Genomic DNA, 21610 nt, shown 5'->3' on the forward strand with positions numbered 1-21610 from the left:
CAGAAAAAATATGAGCAGCTCGCGCCTGCGCTGAGCCACGCGGGGTGTAAGGAGCTCATTTGGTCTCCTTCTGGACTCCCCTTCAAAGGTCCCCAGGCACAAAGAAGTCTCCCGAGGGGGCTCCCACCTCAGCTATCTTCTCCTCACGCTGCTGCTCTCTGGGTGGTTTGGCCCAGGGGAGGCCAACACCCAGGGGAAGCTCAAATCTGAGGGCTCAGGTGGGTCCAGGGATCTTCTTGACACCCCTCCAAGGCTCTGCTGAAGGCTCAGGAGGGAAGGGGATGCTCCATGGGCCACCGATCAGAGAAAGAACAGGGCTACATTGGGCCCGGTGCCCACCTGCCAAAAGGCCACAGAGGAATGTGGAAGAGAAGCAGGCCCAGCAAACGGTGAGGAGGTGCTGGGGTCCTAGGTTGGCTCCGACAACAGACCCTCTTCAATCCCCAGCACGGCTCTGGTGCAGCTGCCTCTCCAAGGAGGGAGCGATGGGAGGGATGTGACAGGACAGGATGGGAAGGAAGGACCTCTGCAATTCCTCTGGCATGGCAGTATTTAAAGAAAGACCCCAGCACCACAAGCTAGGTCCCTGCTCGGTGACCTCTCAGGAGACGCTGAGCGTGTGTTTTCCAGGCCTGAGGATTTAATAAGAGCCATCTCCAACAGATGTTGCTGAACATCCTCCTTGGTTACTGACAGGGTGGAAGTACTCTCAATCTCATGTGCCATCAGCCCTGCATCCTGCTTCCTTCCAAACGCCAGACAGACAGATTTATTGAGAACCTCTGTCTTTTCTGCATTTTAATAACAGTCTCATCATCCCCATCTGCCGGGATTGAGGTCTGCTGCTAGACCTCAAACACTGCCTTGTATTTGCTCTATTCCTGGCAGACACTTTTTTTCCTCCTGATACCTTTTGTGTCTTGCATTCCCTACGCTCTGAAATTTCCAGTCTCGGTTTCTGGGTGCCACGGCTGTCTTCTCCCTAGGGAGACAGCTCCCTTGATGCCCGGTTGGACCCGGGGGATCTGGCCGGGTTTCTTGGGCAGGAGCGTGCAGCGTGCGTGTACTCAATAAATCAGCAAATCTGGGACTCGGGGGGGCTCACTGGCCACGTGTTCGGCACGTGCCAGGCTGGCACAGGAGGCTCAGCTCCTTGGCAGCCCCATCCCAGCCCTCCTCCCGCGCAGGGGCTGGAAGGAACGGGGGGTCACCACAAGAAATTTCTCTCTCCAGGCACCCTCTCCTCCCAGCAGCAGGCACCCCGACAGCCACATCCCAACGTCTGTTCCCATAGTGGGGCAGCAGCCCGGCTCACGGCGCGAGGACGGGCAGGAGCGCACTGTGGCATCTCTCTCCCCTCTGCGGTGGTCCTGCTTTTTGAGCAACCTGCTTCTGGCCCCCCGCCCTTTCAGGCACAGTTGACCGTGGCCTTCGGGGGATTCAGCCCGCGAGCAGGACGGGGAGCGGATTTGCGTGAACGGTGCGCGCTTGGGAAGGAGCGTGGAGGACTCGGGGGCATAGGTCTGGAGACAGGGCTGTGCACTGTGGCTGCCGGGGGTTAGGAGGGCACGAGGAAACGCTTGGTCCTGGGTGGTGGGTGAGCAGGGGTGGTGGTGGCTGGTGATGGCTGTGTGTGCAGGGGTAACAGTCAGAGCCTTGGCCTCGGCTGCCATGCTCCAGCACACTGCTCCCAGTGCCACCCTCCTGCTCTGCACGCCTGTCACCACCGGCCCCTTACCGGCAAGTCCACCCCTGCGGGGGCTTGCACCCGAGGGGTGTCCCCCAGCCCGTGTCCTGGGGCTCAGCCCTGCGTGCTCGCCCCGATGTCCCTGCACACCCGGCCTCGGGTCAGCCTTCTTCCCGAGCACCTCCGCCTGGCTCGACCCTGCTCACCCCGGTCCCGGGGCGTTTCGGGTGCGTGTCCATGGTGCCCGGCTGGTGTTTCGGTGCCTCTTCCTGGAGCGATCTGCTCCGCGGGCCCCGCACGGGTCCGGTTTCATGGTCGCCTCCCGGGTAGCGGATTTGCCACCGAGGGACCCTTAATTAAAGCCTCCCCGGTGGCCCCTCTCCGACTGCCGCCGCAGGCACCTTTCCTCCGGCCCCAGGGCCGGATGAGGCCGCGGTCTCCAGGCTCCGCGGCAAGAGGGCCGGGGCGGCGGGCGCCCTTGGGTCGCCGGTTCTCCCCGCGGGGCCGGGGCGGGACGCGGGGCCGGCAGGGAGGCGTCTGAGAGCCGGCGACGGCCCGGAGCGCGGCGGGGGGGGTCGGCCGGGAGCGCCGGGGAAGGCCGGGCCGGGCGCGGCGGAAGGCGGGCCGGGCGGTGGGGGAGCGGGGCGGGCCCCGGGGGAGCGGGGGCGGGCCGGTCCGGGCCGAGCGGCGGGGAGGCCGCGCCGCGCCGCGCCGTGCCGGGGGGAGCGGGCCCGGGGAAGCGGGGCGGGCGGAGCGGGGGGGAGCCGCGCTCGGAGCAGCCGGCGCGGCGGCTCCGGCAGGTGGCACTGGCCGCCTCCCCCGGCCGCCTCCCCCGCTGCCCCCCCGGCCCGGGCTCCGCCGCCGCGCTCAGTCCGCCAGCGCCGATGCTGCTGAGCGGAGCGGCGGCCGGCTCGGAGCGCGGCGGCGGGGCGGGAGCCGGGGCGGGGGCCGGCGGGGCCCCGCAGTGCGTGGGCACCATGGCCCGCTGGCTCCGCGAGCACCTGGGCTTCCGCAGCGCCAAGCCCGCTCCCCCCGCGCCGCCCAAGCCCGACTACCGGGCCGGGCCGCCGCCGCAGCCGCCCCCGCCGCCGGGGGGCGCCGCCGAGCCGCTGGCCGCCGCCCAGCCCGACATCGTGGCGGCCTACCGGCTGCAGAAGGAGCGCGACTTCGAGGACCCCTACAGCGGGGCGCCGCCGCCCGCCGCCCCCGACGGGCCCCGGTACGTCTCGCCCAAGCACCGGCTCATCAAGGTGGAGGCGGTCGAGAAGGCGCCCGCCAGCCCCCCGCCGCCGCCGCTTGCGCCCGCCGCCCCCAGCTCGCCCCCGGCCGGCCCCGAGCAGCCCGACGAGCCGCCGCAGGAGGTGAGTGTCCCGGCACGGGCACCGCCCGCCCTCCCCGGGGTCGCCCCGCCGGCCCCTCGGCGCCCGCTGCGGGGAGCCGGGGCGGGCGGAGCTCGAGGGCTTTGCCGCGGCAGGAGCCACGGCCGGGCTCCGCGGGGGGCTTCCGCGTCCCCCCGCGCCCCGGCGGCGCCAACATGCCGCTCACGGCCGCGGGGGCGGCCCCGGCTTCTCCTCCAGCTCCCGCGGGAGGCGGTTACGGTGCGCAGCGGGAAGCGGCGCTCGCCGAGGTGCGAGAGCGCGGGGCCTGCCGGCCGCCCTCCCCGCTCCCTCTTGCCCTTTCCTTGCAGCCAGGCGCTTGGTGGTCGACAGAGGTGACGACCTTCCAGCCCGGGAAGGCCCCACGCGGCACAAGACCGTCTCCGGTGGCCCCGACGCTGGGGCCGGCGGCCCTGGGCCTCCTCTGCGCCCAGCGGCGCGGATCTCGCCCTGCCCGCCCGCCGGGGCCTGCCCGTGCCAGCGGTGGCGGACGGGCCCCCCTGAGCCGCTGTGCTGCTTTGTCAGGGAGCCTCAGCGCCTCTTTGTCTGCCGCCTCCCAGCCGGCTTCTCCAGGGGCGAGAGCGGAGCCTGGCGCTGCCGGTGCGGGAAAGGAGGGGAGAAACGTCCCCGGCGAGAGGCAGGAGCTGGGGAGAAGCTCCCCGTGGGGAGTCGGGCTCCGAGCGGCACAAGGACCCGGTAGAGGAATAAACCGGCCGGGGCTGCGGCCGTCGGTGCTGGGCCTCTTGGCAGAGAGGTTGATGTGGGGACTGCGCAAACGAAGGCAGGAGGGGTAATTAGTGCCCGCCAGCGCTGCTGCCTGCAAGACGGGGCTTGTCGAGCGAACTCGACGGGATTGCAGATCTGGCTGGTGGAGGGAATGGTGGATGCAATGATCCTGTCCCTGGTACTGCCATCGCCGGGCGGCACGTTGAAAGGAGCGCTGGGCAAAATCTGTTCGGGAGGATTTTAAGCAGATAGAAAAACTTGTTGCTGGTGGGTCTTGGAAAGTTGCTTGTCCTGACTAATCGCTTTCGGGACGTTTCTGGAGGGGCCCAGCAGGAACCCCCTTTTGAGCCAGGATCCTGTAAACTGGCAGCTGCAGGCGGCAGAGGAGGAGGAGGGCACTGGCAGAGGGGACTGGAGGTGGTGATGTGGTTTGCTGAGGCAGGCTGGATAGTTTTTCCTCTGGAACGCATGGTGTGGGATCAGAGGGACCAGGAACGGGTGGTGGTCACAGAAGGACTCAAGACTCTGATGTGCAGAGGGCTGAGCAGGAGCTGTGGGAAGTGGGGACTGCCGACGGGTATGGCCAGGGCTGCGCGAGCATCCGAGGGCTGGGGAGAAGCCAGGAAGTTTAGAGAAAAGCCAAAAGCTGGGATGCATTTGGGGAAACCCTGTTAACAGCACTAGGCCAAAGAAGACCCTTCATCTTATCCAAGATAGGCGGTGATTAGATTATCTCCTGATCCTCTGTGTGCCTCTATGGGGGGGAGGTTTCTAATTCTTCAGGCCTCCGGTACATGATGGACACAGGCAGAGCTCAGGAGGCTGGTTGAAGCTGGAGATAAGGTGGGAATATTTGATAGTGCATGCCAACCGTCCATTAAAACAGCTTCCCCGGAGGAGCCGGGGAGCGTCCAGCACATGGAGCATCTCTGTTGGGCTTGAGCACCCTTTGCAGCTCTCATCTGCTGGCCTTGACGGTTGGGCCAAGCAGTGGGTGCGTTCCCCACTTGCTGCAAGGTCGTGGTGGTTCTTTCCGGAGGCGGTCCATGAGGATGGAGACGCCTGCTCTGGGGGTTGCTGGTGCTTGTGGCTTTTGCTCTTGGTGACAACGTCAAGGTGTCCTGGAACAGGGAAGGCACACTGGGGCCGGGCTGGAGCCTCTGCTGAGCTCTTCCAGCGAGATGATGGTTGTGGCGGGGGGCTCAGTGCTCCCACGCTTAGGAAGAGGTGGTGGGCACTGTTCCCTACCTGCTGCAGGGACTGGGACTCCGGAAAGCCCACGGGTGTGGGCCTTGAGTTGTGCTGATGCTGAAGATGAAGGGAGAAGTACAATTCTAGGTACAGGCAAGGCTGCTGGAGCAGAGAGGCTTTTTGCTAATAACTGGCAGTGAAAAACATTCTACTAAAATGTGCAGCCTTCCAAGCGGGGAGGACGAGGATGGACATGGAAGGAGCAGCCACCAGTTCCTGGCTGTGTGGTTTGGCCGAGGCCGTGTGGTTTGCGGTACGGGCGCTGCATTGAGATTGGGGGACTGACCACGTTCCCTGGGAGCCCTGTGCTTGCTGTAGCTCTCCTGCCTGTTCCGGAGAATTGAAGACGGGGCAGGAACATCTTGGCAATGGCATCCTTCCTGCCTGGGCCACACGATGCTTTGCCGTCCTAGCATGAGTCGTCACATCTTTCTGCCTTGCACAGGATCCGCAACGTCTTGTGGGGACGTGCTTAGAGTGAGCTCTGCAGTGGCTCCTGATCTATGACAAAGACTTGCTGGACATGGCGGGGACATGCACAGGTCCTTCTCCATCTGCTTGGTCTGGGCAGTCCTTTCGCTACAGCAGTGGAGAGCGGACTGGCCCTGTACGGCTCGCCTGAGCGAGGCAGATACCCTGGAGACGTCTTCTCTGCTGTGTTTGGATTAGGTGTGAGGAGCAATGCCACCAGGACGCAGTAGGGAGAGATGCGGTGAGGGACGTCCCTGCCTGGGGACGCCTGCACCCAGGACACAGTGTGCCTGGGGATGGCGTTGGGGAGCTGCCTGGGGACATCTCCGTCTCCTGCCTGCCGGGACCGGTTGCCGGCATTTTTGCTGGGAGCGCAGGGTCAGTGCCGCGGGGTGTGGGAACGGCCGGCCAGGAAGCTCTTGGGCGTGTGTCTTTCCTGCAAGAGCCTCCCCGAACTGAGTCATCCTGCGCGATGCCGTGCTGTCCGCCCCGCGCTCCCTCCTCCCGTGCCGCGGGTACAGCCTTGGGCTCCCCCGCCTGGCCCCGCCGTCCCCGCTGGGCTGCGGACCGGACCCTTCTTTGGCAGGCCGGTGCTCCGTTTGCTTTCGAGTTTGGCTTTGGCGTCCACCGAAAGCCACGCTGCACGGTGTGTAAAACTGGGGAAATTTTGCACCTGACAGAGAGAACAAACTGAGTTTGGTTATAACTCAGAGTGGCTCCAGCGTGAAACCCAGCAATCTCCTCCTGGGGGGGACCCCAAGCATGCTTTATCTGCAGGGCAAGAAACTTGTTTATGAAGTGAAGGATGACCCCAGGTGTCCTCTGGGGACCTCTCTGTAGAGTGGTCCAGACGTTGTTGTGGCAAAAGGTGGTGGCAGGTAGGACGTTTGTAGGCAAGATGGGGTGAAGAGCCCCAGCTCTGCTCTGGGATCTCAGTATCTGAACTGTGAACGCTCTTGGAGAGCTGCCGTCTGTTGCCTTCCCTGGTGGGCAGTGTAAAAGCTGTTTTACTGAGAGAACCCAGTGATGATCTGGTCCTTCGCCTTAATTTTCTTTTGGTTTTCTTTTTTTCTTACAGTTGGCATAAATAATAGAGCAAGATCAGCCTCAGTACTGCAGCAGGGATCTGGGTGTGCAGTGGGACGGCAGATAAACACATGAAAAACACTTCGTGTTTTTGTGCACAACCTTTTTGTGCACAAAAAGGACGTGTGTCCAAGGGCCAGCAGTGCCTGGCTGCTCTCTGAAGGACTGGTCTCCACCAAGAGCTGCCCTGGAACCTTGGCTTTGCTTGTCAAGCTTTTACTTTGCACCCGAATTATTTCAAATCTAGCAAAGCTTGTGCTGTGCACGAGCAGGCGATGCCTCGGTACGTGGGCAGCTGAGCGGCACGCTGGGATCAGCCGGGCGGTGAGCAGCTCCCTCCGCGACGCGGGAGGTGAGCAAAGGCATGAAAACGCCTGGCCCTTGACCGAACTGGGGGGGGGGCTTGTGTCTGGGGCACCCCTGGGAGCTGCCAGGCCAGCGGCTGCGTCCCCTCCTGCGCTGGGGGAGTGGATTTGTGCTCCGCGGCTGCTGCAGAGAGAGCCCTGCGTGGCTTGTAAAGTCCAGCACTCGGATTAGGAAATGTCAGAGATGCAGTTTTCTGGGCAACCTTAATTCGGCCCCATGTGCACGGGCATTAGGATGCCATCGGTAATTGTGTGACCCCCGCTGTTCGCCCTCTAAGAGCCCTGCCCCGTTCCCAGCACCGGCTGGGAGCCTCCAGCCGCGGGGCTCGGGGTGCCATTCTCGTGTGCTCGATTGCACGTCCCGAGGCTGCGGCACTCGCGGAGACAGTGAGGAGTTGCCTTCCCAGCTTTTCCATGGCTCTCCACTGACCATTTGAAAACCACAGGAGTTTATGTTCTCAGCACCCTCTGGTGAGGAGACTTCGCTCCTACAAAGAGGCTGCCTTGAGATACTGGAGGAGTAAAGGCACTCCTGGTGGCAAAACGCCGCTGAACCTGGGCAACTCAGGCTCAAGCCCCTGACCTGAGCCATTTGCTTTGGGTCCGAGCTAAGCCCAACAAACCACGTCTTGCCTGCACAGAGCCCGTCTAATTGCTGCTGAGTGCCCCTGCACCCCCTGCAAGCAAAACACCCAGTTCTAGGGTCTAAGCAGAGATGTGTTAGGACTCTCCACCATCCTCTGCTTTCTAGACCTGCAGGTGGAGGCATCCGAGTGGGGTCCACTCTGTGAGCTTGCCGGAGCTCGTGCGTCCTTTCCGGGGAAGCCAGACCCAAGCGCTGAGGAAATACGGAGCGGCCTTTCCTCCGGTTGGGAAGCGCGACCGCTGCGTGCAGACGAGGCTCCCGGCTGCAGAGTGGCTGTGCTGGTGCCCTGTCTTGTCTGAAGCTGCTCTGTGTTTCTGGGGCGAGAGAGGCAGGGTCCCGGACCGGCGCCAGCAGCAAGCCGGGTCTGTGTCTGCCTAGCAAAACGCATCTTGGAAATGGGGTTCGTGGCAGGTTTGAATGTGGGCAGGTTGGTCTCGGGGAGGGAGGAACGAGCAGGCAACCCCTTTCTGAGCCCAGGAGGGTCAACAAACTGCGTTTCACGGCCCTGCAGCGCGTTTGGAGCCATGAGAGCCCTTTGCAAAGGGTGAGCGTCAGGCATGGCGCTGCCCGTCCGCAGGCGCGCGCGCATCGAGCCTGTGCGTTCGCGCGTGTCGGGACGCCCGCCTGCGTGCTCGTGCCTCCATTGGCGCTAGCACCTGTGCGAACGAGCTAGCGTTCGGCGCCGGGCTCTTCAGATGTCGTCGCGGCAGAGCGAAAGCCTCTCCGCAGCTTTCTGAGGCGTGGGTGCAGCCGGGGGGATCTCCCGGCTGTTCGGAGTGGTGGGCGCTGATCTGCCCTCGGGATCTCGCAGGCCATGGGCAGGAAGCACCCGCCAGCTGCGGGCGGAACCCCTCTTTGCCTTGGAGAGGAAAAGGGTGCTGAGAAAACAGAGGGGGTTCCCGCAGTGCATTTGCGGTTGCTCTCGCTCATCCCCCCACCCCGTGGGCGTCAGGTTGGGTCCCAGCGACCGAGCAGCTGCAGAAGTCACCGGCAACTTAGATTTCCCTGGGGGTTTTGCCCCAGCGGTGGCAAGCGAAGGGCTGCAGCACCCCTTGGCATCCCCGGAGCCCAGCAGGGGCTGAGCGATGCCGCGTCTCCCTCGGATGATGGAGGCGAGAGCGGAGTTCCTGTCCCCCTCTGCAAAGCCGGGGGCTGGCGGCTCCTGCAGCCCCGTCCTGGCTCGCTGGCACCGGGCCCTGCTCGGGAGGTTTTGCTCTTCCCCCATCATCCGGCGGAGGCCGGTACCCGGAGCAGCCATCTGTCCTGCTGCTGCCTTGCCGAGGGGCGAGAGCCTCTGCTTGCTCCCATGCTTGAACCCGCCTTGTGCAAGCCCTTGTGGCTGGCGGGGTTTGCTCCGGGGATGATGCTCTGCTGCTTGCTCGTGCCCCGGTTCGGAGGTGCTGGGCTTGGAGAGCTGTCCTGGCTCCCCTCTGCATCGGCCACCCGGGGAGCCCGGAGCTGGGATGTTTACGGAGGAGGAGGTGAGCTGGGGTGCGGGGAGCTGCGTTCCTCCCGCAGCTCAGAGGGACGCAAAGGCTCGGGGCCGTGCAGAGATGTTTACAGCTCCAGTTCCTGTTCCCTTTTCCTGCTGGGTTTTGCTGCTCGAGGCTATTGTCGGGCGTTTTGCACAGGAAGGAGGAAGAAGTGTTTTGTTTTAAGCCAATTATGGGAGCCGGAGAGGAATGTGTGAGCGGCTCTGGAGTCCAGGGCTGGCCAGGAACAGGGACAGCGTGGCAGTGAGGACAGAGCCTGGCGCCGGTGGGATTAGGCAGCCGCCACACCATGCTCAGCCCGTTTGGTCCTTGCTGTGGGAGCTCTGCATAGCTGGTGTTCTGGTGGCAAAACCCATCTTGACGGATGGTCCAGCCCAGTGGGCGAGGAGACCCTGGCCAAGGTGCTTGGGTGCACTCGGACCCTGCTGGAAATATTGCCTGGCCCCATTATGGGACCTTGTTTTGGGGCTGGAGGTGGGATGTACAGCTCCAGCCTCGCTGGGGACTGCAGCGGCGTGTGATGGGGTGCTCTGGCTGGGAAGCTGCTGAGGTGCCGGAGCAGGCGTGTGGCTCCAGAGCTGGGGTGGATCAAGCTCTGGGACATGCCCCATATCCTACTGCAGAATTGTCTCCTTTTCGCTGGTAAGGGCAGACCTTGGGCTTTTTGTGCCATCCCTGTGACATGGCACTTGAGAGGTCCTGGTCCTGCTTCCTGGTGACGCCTGATCGCGTGGAGGAGCCCTGTCTTGTGTTACCCGGGACGTGCGTGGGGATGCTGTGGGGGCCTGGGAGGGAGCGGAGAGGAAGCCGTAAGCTGTTCTTAGCCCTTTTGTTAAGGAACGTCTTCAAACGAGCCTGGAAGAGCCCTGGAAAATAACCAGTGAGTTCCCAGTCGTGCCAGTGCCAGCTGACACCCCTGCACTGGGATCTGCGCCCCTTCTCCACCTCGGGCGAGGAAACGCGGCTGCATGCAGGGAGAGCATCTGTGTGCCACGGGGGTGGGACGGCACCGCTGGCCGCCCCGTGCCGCGGTGGGTGCCTTGCCGGGAAGCCTGCCTGGGCGCTGGCAGTGCAGAGCCGATGGTGAGGGAGGAGGCCGAGCCGCCTTCTGCTCTGCTTGGCTCCATCCCAGCTTTCGGGACAAAGGCTGGAGTGTTTCCACAGCCGAGTGCTGGTGCCTGGAAAGCTGCCGGCTGCCAGCACCTGCTCTGCGGGGCTGCCGTGACGAGGGCTTGGGGTCCCGGCTGCTGCTCTGTCTGCTGCTAGCAGAGCTCATGGTGATGTTTCAAGGGGCTTCAGCTGGTCCCTGACCCCCCTAAAAAAGGCAGGGAGTACCTTAACCCTTCTCCTACCCTTCCCCTCTTCCAGCTGGCTGTCCTGGAGGACTATGCAGACCCCTTTGATGCGGCGCAGGTGGCTGGTAGCCAGGCAGGGCTGGAGAAGGTGACGGAGGATGGATACATGGAGCCGTATGAAGCCCAGAAGATGATGGCTGGTAAGGCGGAAGGCTCCGTGCAATGGCTGCTCTTTGCGCCTCTGGTCCCTGCTGTGTGAATTTGGTGGCCACTGTACTCTGTTCCTTGCAGCCCATGACAGCACCGGGTCCCCCCTGACAAGGCAAACTCAGGCAATCACTGTGGTGGTGCACAGCCACTTTGCAGGCAAATTTTCACAGCTCTAGCCCTGTGCGATGGGCTTGCTGTAGCCAGAGCACTCACAAAGGCTACCTGAGCAATGAAGGCACCTCGGTATTTCTCCCTGCGGGTGCTTGTCCCCCGGAACCGCGGTGCCTGCTTGCCAGGCTGAGGCAGGAGAGACCTGACATTTGATGCGTCTGGCATAAAACTGAGATGGATGTGGGAGCTATGTAATTCGGTTAGGATTGGGCCAGGGCGTGCCGTTGTCTGCCGCAGCAGCGGGGTCCCCAGTGGGCTTGTTTATGGCTGGAAGGCAGGCGAGGTGAGAGCGCGCGCGCTCCCGAAGGCATCGCTCTTACTGCTGCGGCGCGCGCAGGGTCGCCATGCCTAGTTGCATGCTCCAGGCTCTGGCTCTGCTTTGCAGTCCCGTGGTTTTCCTGGAGCAAGTGGTTTCTGGAAAGCTCATGCAGCTTTTTGGACTAGACCATTGCATTTCTTGGAAAAATGGGCAAGCAGCGAAGAGGCTGCTCGTGTCTGTGGGAGGGATTTTTGTTTTGCTCGAGGGAAGGGTATTTTATTAAACTAGCCACACTGGGCGTCCAGGAAAGAAACTCGGCCTCGCTGCTTGCAGGGAATCAGGCCCTGGGATGCTCTGTCCCCATGGACCCTGCTTTGCAGGGCTGCCTGGGAGTGGGGATGTTGTATGCTGGGTCGAGAAGGCATCTTGGTGCTGTGGGCTGCTCAGGACCCAGCTGCCCAGTAGCTCCCCCGCTTCTGGCAGGTGCTTGCTGAAGGTTTGGGAGGTCTCCTCTATTGCTGATGCTCCCTACCCCACGTCGTTCTCGGGTGAAATTGAGCCCTTTCATCTATCAGGGCTTTGGGAACCATGGCTGGGCTGTGTTGGGCAAAAAGCTCATGGTCTTTTCCCTCCTCTCCTGCTAGAGATCCGCCAGAAGGGCTTACGGGAGGCTCCCGCCCGGCCGCTGCACCTCTACGACACTCCTTACGAGCCTGTGCTTGGAGGGCTGGACGTGGATGGCGACCGCCCAGCTTGCCCCAGGCCCAGGGAATCCCGGCTGCCCGAGGACGACGAGCGGCCGCCGGAGGAGTACGACCAGCCCTGGGAGTGGAAGAAGGAGCGGATCTCCAAAGCCTTTGCAGGTGAACGATGGGAGCAGCCATAAAGGATGAATAGCAGCTGTAAAGCAGGAGATGCTGCGTTATGTTTTGCAGGGCTGAAGCTGTCTCCTTGGGGTTCTTTTGTCTTTTGTGGGTCAGCAGCGTTGGCCTCTGCATTTCTGTGGCTTGGGGAGCGCTCATGCACTTGCAGAGGCTGTTTCTCTTCAGCCGGGAGACAGGCTGGGTGGAGTGGTGGATGGAGCTGCCTTGGCAGCCTGTCCAGTGCCCATCTCTCCTTGCCTCTTCCCCGCTCTGACTGATCACGGCCTCTGGTGCGAGTTAACACCCCCAGTCTCGAATTGCAGGGGAGGGGTTTGACCTTGGGCTCAAGCAGATCCCTCCTTCTGTGGGGCAGGAGGAGAGCTGGGTGCTCCCCCAGGAGCCCTTGGCCAGGCGATTGTCCAGCCCCCTGACCTATTTATCTGTGCTGTGGGATCGATTGTGTTTGTGTTTGTTAATGAGGAAATCCATGCTGTGCATTAGTGCTGGCTCCTCTGCCAGTGCTGGCTAATTGCCACGCTCTTATCGAGGATGCATTTTAATTGCAGCATTGTGCGTCTGCGCTGCAGCCGGCGCGCACACGGCGCTCGAGCCGGCGGTTGTTGGCGCTGTGCGGGGATGCTGGCGGAGAGAGGCGTGGAGATGTGGGCTTGGGGGTGGTTCACCTTTTGGGTTTGGGCTCTGCGAGCTGGAGATGTGTGTGCTGGGCTCGACACCATGGCGTCTACTCGTGCCGTGGGGTTGTGCTCGTGCTGCTGGGACTTGGCTGGGCACGGGGCCGGTGCCCACGGCACGCTGTGCCGAGGATTCAGCTTGTTGGGCTCCGTCATGAAACGTGGTGCGCTGCCGGGCTGGGTTCGTGCTGAGGTGTCGGTGCTCCGGATCTGGGCGGATGAGCCACCTTGCTCGATGTCCCTGGGTGGAGGTGGCATGTTCACAGGTCTGGATGCATGTGGGCACTCCCCAGGGCGCTTCAGGCTTGCTCTGAGTCCCGAGGGAGTCAGGTTGCCGTGCCCTGGGCCACGTTAGGACCTGCTGCCTCTTTTCTTTCGGAGCCAGAGCCGGTCCTGCTGCGGCTCGCAGGGCGTTTCTCCTCTGCTGTGGTGCCGGAATCTCTTTGCTGGCCCATTCCCTCTCTGGGGGGCCTGCGAGACCCCTGCTGATGGGCGGCTGGTACTGGCACAAGGCAGCAACCCGCTGGTGCCTGGCAGGGGAACGTGGACCCCGTGGGGTGGCTGGGAAGCACCCGGGGCAAGACGGATGCACAGGCAGGACAGACGGCAATGGGACGCTCGGCCAAGGTCCCCTGGACGGACGTGCATGTGGGATGGGCGTGATCGCAGGCTCCCCACCACCCCAGAGAGGGTTGGGGGGCAAGCTGATGGAGGAGCAGGGTCTCTCCATCAGGAATGTGCCCCATGTCAGGCCTGTTCCTGCTCGGTGCTGGGGAGGGGACGAGGTGGCCAAGCTGGCGTAGGGCTCCAAGGAATTTAGTCCTCAGGTCTTTCCTCTCACAACTGCTCTCCTTCTCCATGGGCCTGGTGTTGCTGACATTTTTTTCTAAGCCCTGTCTTTCTCTCTTTCTCTTTCTCTCTCTTCCCGCCCCCCCCCCCCCCCCCCCGCCCCCCATCCAGTTGAAATCAAGGTCATTAAAGACCTGCCATGGCCACCGCCGGTGGGACAGCTCGACAGTGGTGAAAGCCCCCCGGACGGTGAGGCCGGTGCCTCCGTCCCTCCGCCACACGGCCAGCCCGGCTACGAAGACGCCAACGGTGGGTCTTGCGTGACAGCGGGGTGTCTGCGGGGGCTGCAGCCGGTGCTCGTCGTGACCCTGCCTCACTGCCCCGCCAGCACCGAGATCCTGCAATGCCTCGGAGCTTGCCTGGACCTGGCAGGGCTCTGCCCGCTGCCTGCGGGCGCTGCCAGACATCCACCCTCCTTCTCTGCCTTCCCCCAGCTCCTCCTGGCCCGCTCAGTTGTCCTGTGCCGGACGCCAGACGTTTGTCCTCACCTCTTCTGCATCTTCTCTAGCTCTTCGCACGCAGCAGTCGAGCTGCGGGGATTATTTGGTGGCAGAGTTATTACCTTCTCTTTTGTTCTCTCCTCTTTGCCTCCAAATTGCCAACGTTTGATGGCTGCTTTTACGATCTTCTCGACAACTGCTCTGAGCATTCAGCTGATGTTTTCTTGTGACTCTTAATACCCACGTCCCTTACAGGTGTGGTAGCAGCTAATTCAGATCCCACCGCTGGAGCTGAGGTGGTTTTTTCCCTGTGCGCCTCACTTTGTCATTTAGCACCGCTCCATTTCCTCCGCTGTTTTATTACCTTGCTGCTCGGTGGCAGGAGGTCCCTCTGGATTCTTTGCTCTCGTTTTTGCTATCCCGAACAGCTAAATCTCCCAGGTACACTTTGTCATCTCAGGTTTGCCTTGTTGTGAAGGCTTTTTTGTGTGTGCCAAGCAGCAGAGCCCCCGTGTAAATCCCCCTTGGACTCTGCCGGCAGTCTCGCTTATGAAAGCCAACTATTGCTGCTTCTCTTTTAACCCATTATTTATATTTTAAGGACCTTGCTCTTATGCCGTGGTGGATTAGGGTTTTGCCAAGAGCATTAGGTGTGTGTGTGTGGGGGGGGGGTTGTTGAAAGCCACCCAGGCTTTCAGGGTTGACCTGCCGCCCTTGGGGAGAACCGGGACGGATCTGCGAGACGTGACTTCTCCGCAAAGCAGCGGCTGCGCCGCGGCGTGCCGTGTCTGCCCGCGCGTCACTAATGCGGCTCCTGGTAGACGCTGCGACGTGCCAGGTGCAGATGTCTGATTTCCTTATCTGCAGTTACCCAGGTCCCTGCAGAGCTTCGTAAAGAGAAAGCAGCATGGCTGTGGCTGCCTCCCAGGTGGGTTTGAGCACGAGGTTGCACGTGACAGCTGATTTCGCTGCCGCTTGTAGGGGCCCTCCAGAGCGATGCGGCTGCTCTGCCGGGACCACGCCAGGGTACTGTCCCAAACCCGCGAGGATGCTGCAGGCTGCGATCTGTCCCGAAAAAGAAAGGCCTTGGCCTGGGGAAACTTCCTGATCCTCTTCCTAGAGTGAATGCAGGTGTCAAGAAAAATTAATTTCTTTGCTATGCAGGCTCTTCTCTTCCCCTGTCATTTATTATCCCTGCAGTTGCTCTGACATGCATCCTGCTCCTGATGAACACATCAGTTTGTCATTTTTCCTGGTTTTAGTGACACAGTCTGTATTTTTTTTTTTTTTTCCCCCCGACTTGCTTTGTTGTGTTAAGTTTATCTTGCCAGAGTTTTGTCTCATTTTCTACTTCCCCTGATTGGGGGTGACTTGAACTTCTTGAAGGATGTCTTCTTACTCCCAGGGGCTTGTTTTTAATATCCTGTTTAATCATGCACATGCCTCTGCCTCTCTCTGACAGGTGCAATGCGTTTCTTCTGAGCCTCTAACACGATGACTTTGTGCCGCCAGCAAACACTTCGGCGTTTTGATTGTCTGGCTTTTTAATGATTGCCCCAATTTTTTAAGGTGATGAGTTGAAATTGAAGCCTGGATGTTACGAAAAACCAGACCGCTGCAGAGGCAGGGCTTGTCAAGCCTTAATGCCGGGCACCGAGCTCCTTCTCAGCGGGGTTTAAGCCGTGCTAAGCTGCAGAGGATTTTGGCTGGGTTTCTTTTTGGCTGCCTTCCTCTCTTCTCGGTGCTGGGGGGGCTGGAGACCTGCTCGCCTGCGTAGGGCCCGGACAAGGTGTCCCTCAAATAGCCCTCAAATAGAGGATGCCTTGCTGGTGAGAAAAACATCCCTCTCTAGGTATTTTTTGCCTCTGCCCCACAGCCCGTGGCCTCAGCATCGCCCAGCTTTTGCCTCCCCGTCCTGCAGCCGGGGAGCATGGGGAGGGGGGGAGCTGCCCAGACCGGGACATCCCACTGGTCCTGGGAGCCGCCGTGCCTGGCTCGGCCACCTCCGGGGCGACTGTGCCTCCGCGGCATCAGCCACCGGCAGCCTCACGTCAAGGCAGCTCTGGCCGATCGATAAGTAATTTCTGCGAGGGGGCTTGCATGGCAGGGCAGCAATAATGAACTCTCTGGAGGAGGGAGAAACAATATTGTTAATGCTGAAATCATCCTGCACGGAAATAACAGTCGGCGGGAGGCTGGGTCCCCGGGGCATGACTTGGTTAATCCCCCGCCGCACGGCACACGCCGGGCCGCTGCGCTTTGTCGGTGCGCGGGGGCCCGTGGCTGGGCTGGTGCCGGCCCGCGGCTGCGTCGGGGAGGCCCCTCGCAAGTCAAAATGTCCCCTTCCCACCTCAGGGGATTATTTGTTTCACCTCAGGAGGTTTACTTGTGCCAGCAGAAATGCGTCCATCGTTTCCAAACTGACTGCTCCCTTAACTCCACCTACCCCCTCCTCTTTTTTTTTTTTTTTTTTTTTAAATTTAATTCCCCCACCCCCAAGATTGGCGCGCGTCTCCTAACTGCTTCTCACTTAATGCTGTGCCGCAACCGCTGAATCTCTGGTTGCGTTAGCAAAACCTCTCTGAGCTTTTGAAACCTCCCCGGAAAATATTTCCGGGGGCTCGGGCGCTGTGAGGACCCCGGTCCTGGCGTGGTGGGGACCCAGCCTTGCCTGTCCTGGGGCACTGCAGGGAGCAGCAGCCCCAGAGCTGCCCTGCCCTCGCTCAGGGCGGGGGGACGGGGCAGCGCGAGGGGACCCAGCCTGACCTGACGTGGCTCCAGCTCTTCCCGTGGGCTCCCTCTGCGAGGGGAAAGCTGTGAGCCCAGCCTGTCCTCCTGTCCCTGCCGCCGGCTGTGATGTATGTCTGTCTTGCAGGCCCATCGGAGGGGCTGGGGTACGGCCGCACCTCGCCCTGCAGGGAGGAGAAGGCCAGGGCTGCCCTCAGGCATGGCTCCAGCAGCCTCAAGAGCACCAAGACGCTGATCGCTGAGCCTGGCCCCTTCGTCGGGGAGAGGATTGACCCTGCCCTACCCCTGGAGAGCCAGTGGTGAGTCCTGCCGGCCCCGAGCGGCCGCCCCACCCCTCCGCCTGCTCCGGGATCCCTGTGGCCGCGCCGCAAGGAGCCCCAGGGCAGACCTGCTTCTTCCTCTCTTCCCTGTCCCTGCACTTCTGCCCGCTTGTCCCTGCTGCCCGTCTCCCAGTCGTGGTGTCCCCACGTGCCCTCTGCACCCCACCGAGCTGCCCGCTGGAAGCCCTGCCCCTTGTCCCCCACCCCCGGCGGTGCCACCCACGTCCCTCTCCCCGAACGTGGCTGCTGCCCCCGGGGAGGTGCCGGGGGGGCTGGCATTGCTGCCGCCCCGGGGCAGAGTCCTTCCCGGGGTGTCCGCTCTCTGCCTGGCACAGCCGCTCCCTCTCCCGCCCTCAGCTGGTACCACGGGGCCATCAGCCGGACGGACGCGGAGACGCTGCTGCGGCTGTGCAAGGAGGCCAGCTACTTGGTGCGCAACAGCGAGACCAGCAAGAACGACTTCTCCCTCTCCTTGAAGTGAGTGGGGCTGGGGGCGTGGCCGGGCCCACCGAAAAGGTGACCCAGTGCTGGGGGTGACCCCTCGTGAGCGGGTGCCCCGCGCGAACCTGTGCCCATTGCCGATGGGGTAAGGCTCGCGGTGACCACGGGGTGGTCAGAAATGGTTGGAATATGAAGTCCGCGCGGGCTTCAGGTTTGGTGTCTGGCAGAAGCGTCTCTCGGGAAGGCTCGTGGATCTGGAGGCACGCCGCTCTTCCCTTGGCAGTACTAGTAATCCCTCAGACGGATAATGATGTGCCTCGCTGCTCACTCGCATGCGTCTGGTTACAGCTTCCATCTTTGGCTTCTTGTTACCTCTTTTTTTTTTTTTTTTTTTTTTTGGTAGCTTAGTTTCATGGGAAAATAACGTCTGTGTGATCCCATTGTCGATGGAAAGACGGGTACCCACCCCTGCCTCCCCAGCCCACGTAACCGTTGAAGTCCTTGCTCAGCCGTGCTGCAGAGAGGGCATTTTTGTTTCAAAAACACTGCTTTTGTTTCCCAGCAGGGAAACCTCACCCCCGCAGCATGGCTTGGTTTCTGCTTGGGTTTTTGAGGGGGGAATCTTTGCACCTTCCCCAGGTTTTCCAGATTCCCTTAGTGCCAAAACTGTGTGAAGCATTGCCACACATGTCCTGCCAGGGAGAAGCTGCCCATAGCTCCTCTTCCAGCTCTTTCAGGACTCTTGGGAAGGCCTGATTCCATGAAAAGGAAGCTGTTACTGTCCTGAAGAGGATGATGGATTAGCAAATACCTTCTTGCCCTCCTGCTGGATGAGTATATTAGCTCCATTCCTGGCAGATGTGAAAAAAGTATTTATTGAGCACTTCTGTCGTCTCTGCCCAACAACAGGCGACGTATCCCTACGCTTTTCTCAATATACTTTAAGTTTCCCCAGTGGCCTCTGTACCTGCATTGCTCCCTGGTGGTTTCAACCTCCACTGTTTATTTCCCAGGGACACAATTGTGAATTAGATCGCTCCATCTCTCTCTATTTTTTTTATGCATTTTTGCTGCCTTCAACACCAAGCCAGGGCAGATCTTGAGCCGAAAATATTCTTTCTTCCTTCTGCACTTGTAGCTTTTAGATCAGACAACAAGCCTTTCTGGAAAATCACTCTAATTTCCCTTTTTTGTCAGAGTATTTACTGATGATTTTAATTTTCTCAATATTTTTTCCTTGCCCTGGCTTGTGAGCAATTTTGAAACAACATCTTCTGCTGGTCGATGAGCCGTATTCAAGTCTGCGAGAGGTCCCCTCAGCCATCACCTCGTGGCTGGCACTAGCCAGCGTGTGTGTTGGAGAGCCTGGGAGGTAGCGCTGGGGTTGTGGATGGGGCTTCCTCCCTCACCAGCACGGGTGTCCCTTTGCATCACCTCTCTACAAGCCAGTCACCCATTTCTTTGGGTTTTTTTCCTTACTTCTTACTGCCTGTCCTTCACCTCGTGGCAAAAACGGCCAGATCCTCTTCTCAACAGCATGTGCAGCTGGGACATGGCCTTGCAGCAGCGTGCCACATCCCCCGAGGAGACTGCAGCCCATCCCGGAGCTGCTTGGGCATTGCCTGTCCACTGTGCCTCTCTTTCAGAGAGCCTACAGCCTCGAGAACGTCATTTTTACTCCGTTGCCTTTCTCTGTAGAGCCTTTTCAGGGAAAATCCCCTGGGACGCTTTTTATATAGCTGTAAGCTGTCTGCCTGCATCTCTTTCTCTTTTTTCTCGAACTTTTTTTTTTCTCTTTTTTCCTTGAAGAAGGAGGCAAAGCTGAGGAGATGGTCTGACAGAGAGCTCCGGGGGCTGACCTAAAGCCCTTTTGTGCTTCTTTAAAGGAAAATATGCACAAGAGAGAGCAGCAGAAATGGCTGTACCCATAGCCTGTCAGGTAGCTGGAAGGATTTAACCCTGCCATGACAGTCCTGGCTGGTCCAGGCTAGGCAGTCCCCACGTACGCCCACGTAGCATCATTGCCTGTCGTAGCATCGTTGCCTCAAATGCTCCGGGAACGAGTCCTTCCTGGCTCATGCCTCCGTGCGAGGGGCTGAGGCTCCGCTGCAAAGGTTTTGGCCCTTCCTCATGCCTATGAGGTGCTTGGCAGGAGCAGCACCTACACGTTGTCCTTGTGCCGTGGCTGCGAGGCTGTTGGGTTTGCAGCGTGCCCCGCCACGCATCACGCCGGGAGTCCGATCTCTGTCGTGTCCCTGAGGTTGTGACACAGACCCCTGGAGCGATTTGGGCAAAACACAACCGGCATCACCTCTCTGTGGACCCACGTGGCGGTGCTCCGGCTCTCGGACCAGCACTGATCCTGCACCAGGGTCCTGCTCATCCTCCGCGGCCGGTGCTAGGCGAGGGCTGGGTCTGTCTGCGGGCAGCGTGCGGCGCCGAGGGCAGCACCCGCGGGCAGCTGCGTGTGTTAGCAGTGCGACCGCGCCTGCGTCTGCGGGATGAACCCGTGCACCTGCATGAGGTGCCACGCACGGTGCAGCCCCCGCAGCTCGTCCCTGCGCCCTGCCGCTGGGATGCAGGATGCGTCCGGCTATCGCTTTTCCTTGGCCCGTGGCAGGGGGGCTGCGGCTCTCCCCCGCTCTCCCCCGGGGCAGCCAGCTCCTTGCCTCTCTGCGCTAAATGGATTGCAAACCCATTCTGCTAATGCAGCCGGGCTGTCCATTACGGGCACCGTCTCCAGTCGGGGGGATGGGACCGGCCTGCGCAGCGCTGGAAGCGGCTCAGCATTGCTGATGAGGTCCTGTCTGCTTTTAAGTCATCAATATTTTGCCGTAATGTGCATTCCAGACGCTGCAGACAGGCTGTGGCTCTCCTCGGAGACGCAAATTAATAGCAACAGGGCCATTAGCCCGTCACTTGGAATCAGCGCTCGTGGCAGGAGCTGCCTGCGCAGCCTCGCGTGGCTTGGCGCCCGTGCTGTGCCGGGAAATGGCCTCGCTACGCTGAGCCGGTTTTATGGAGCCCGCAGTGTTGGTGTGGCGGGCGGACAGTGGGCTGCAGGCCAAAGGAGGAAATCCTGCTTCGCCACGGTGAGGCTGGGGGTCTGCGAGCTGAACTCCTCTTGTGCGAGCCAGGCGGTTGCCAAAGGGGCTTTGCCACGTGTGAGGGGCGAAAGCCACTGCCCCTGTGTCACCCTTCAGCGAGAGCTCCCGCTGCTCCTGCCCGGGCGGTGCCCTCGCTTCCCTGCTGCACCCCCCTCAGCCTCGGGCACCGTCCTCGTCCCCGGGGGGACCCCTCGCACCCCGCTGCGTGGCCGTGCTCCCTCGGTGTGGGGGACAACGGTGCAGCGTGGCCAGCCGTGTCCCTCCCTTGCGCTGTGGGCTTCGTCTGGAGTTGGCCAAGAGTAGGACGTCGTGGGCAGGGCCATGGCTGGGGACAGGAGCCAGCAGCATCCCCCTCAGCTGTAGGGACAGGTGCTGATGGGGGGCTGGGGCCAGCTGCACCCCCTAACCCTGCCTCGATCTCTCCTTGCAGGAGCAGCCAGGGCTTCATGCACATGAAACTGTCCCGGACCCAAGAGAACAAGTACGTGCTGGGTCAGCACAGCCCGCCCTTCGACAGCGTGCCGGAGATCATTCATCACTACGCCAGCCGCAAGCTGCCCATCAAGGGGGCTGAGCACATGTCCTTGCTTTACCCGGTGGCTATCCGTACCCTATAGTCCTCACCCACCGCGAGCCAGGCTCGAGGCCGGGTGCACCCGAAACTGGCCCGTCCGCAGGGCTGAGCGCCAAGTGCCAAGGACGGGCTCCGGACCAGCAGCCTGCGAGCGGCTCGCTGGGCACAGCCGGCGCTGTTGGGGATTGCTGCGGCCGGACCCCTGTCCCGCTCTCTCGGGGGGCTCCCATGCACCGGTTTGCCCATGGGGACGGCGCCGGGGGGACCCCCCCCCAGGCGAGGAGCTGAGCGGGGCTCGCCGGCTGCCCACTGCCCTTGCCTGCCTCCGGGCAGAGCTCGGGACGCGAGGACTGGAGCTGGAGCCTTGGAGAGGCCTGGGGGGGGCGATGTGTGGGAAAAGGGGGATAAATCATCTGTTAACAGGCCTGAGGTTCCTCTGTGAGGGTGCCTGGCTCTGCTCATGGGAGACAACATGGCTGCGCCCACAGGCGAGGAGGCTGGCGGGGGGTGAGTGGGGGCCTGCCTGGGGCTAGCGAGGCA

General features: G+C 61.5%; 1 protein-coding gene across 1 annotated transcript; it reads left to right on the top strand.

Moving 5' to 3' along the window:
- Window positions 1-2571: 2571 nt before the first annotated feature.
- Window positions 2572-21584, top strand: LOC309409189 (SH2 domain-containing adapter protein F-like; the record flags this gene model as incomplete). The annotated part of the gene is made up of 7 exons (XM_082005302.1): window positions 2572-3048; window positions 10470-10596; window positions 11681-11899; window positions 13552-13689; window positions 16756-16927; window positions 17306-17425; window positions 20927-21584. The coding sequence occupies 7 exons, from the start codon at window positions 2572-2574 to the stop codon at window positions 21111-21113; spliced, it is 1440 nt and encodes a 479-aa protein (XP_081861428.1). The 3' UTR covers window positions 21114-21584.
- Window positions 21585-21610: the final 26 nt, after the last annotated feature.

The sequence above is a fragment of the Phaethon aethereus genome (genome assembly GCF_964289735.1).
Source record: "Phaethon aethereus genome assembly, chromosome: 12".
NCBI classification, from domain to species: Eukaryota; Metazoa; Chordata; class Aves; order Phaethontiformes; family Phaethontidae; genus Phaethon; species Phaethon aethereus.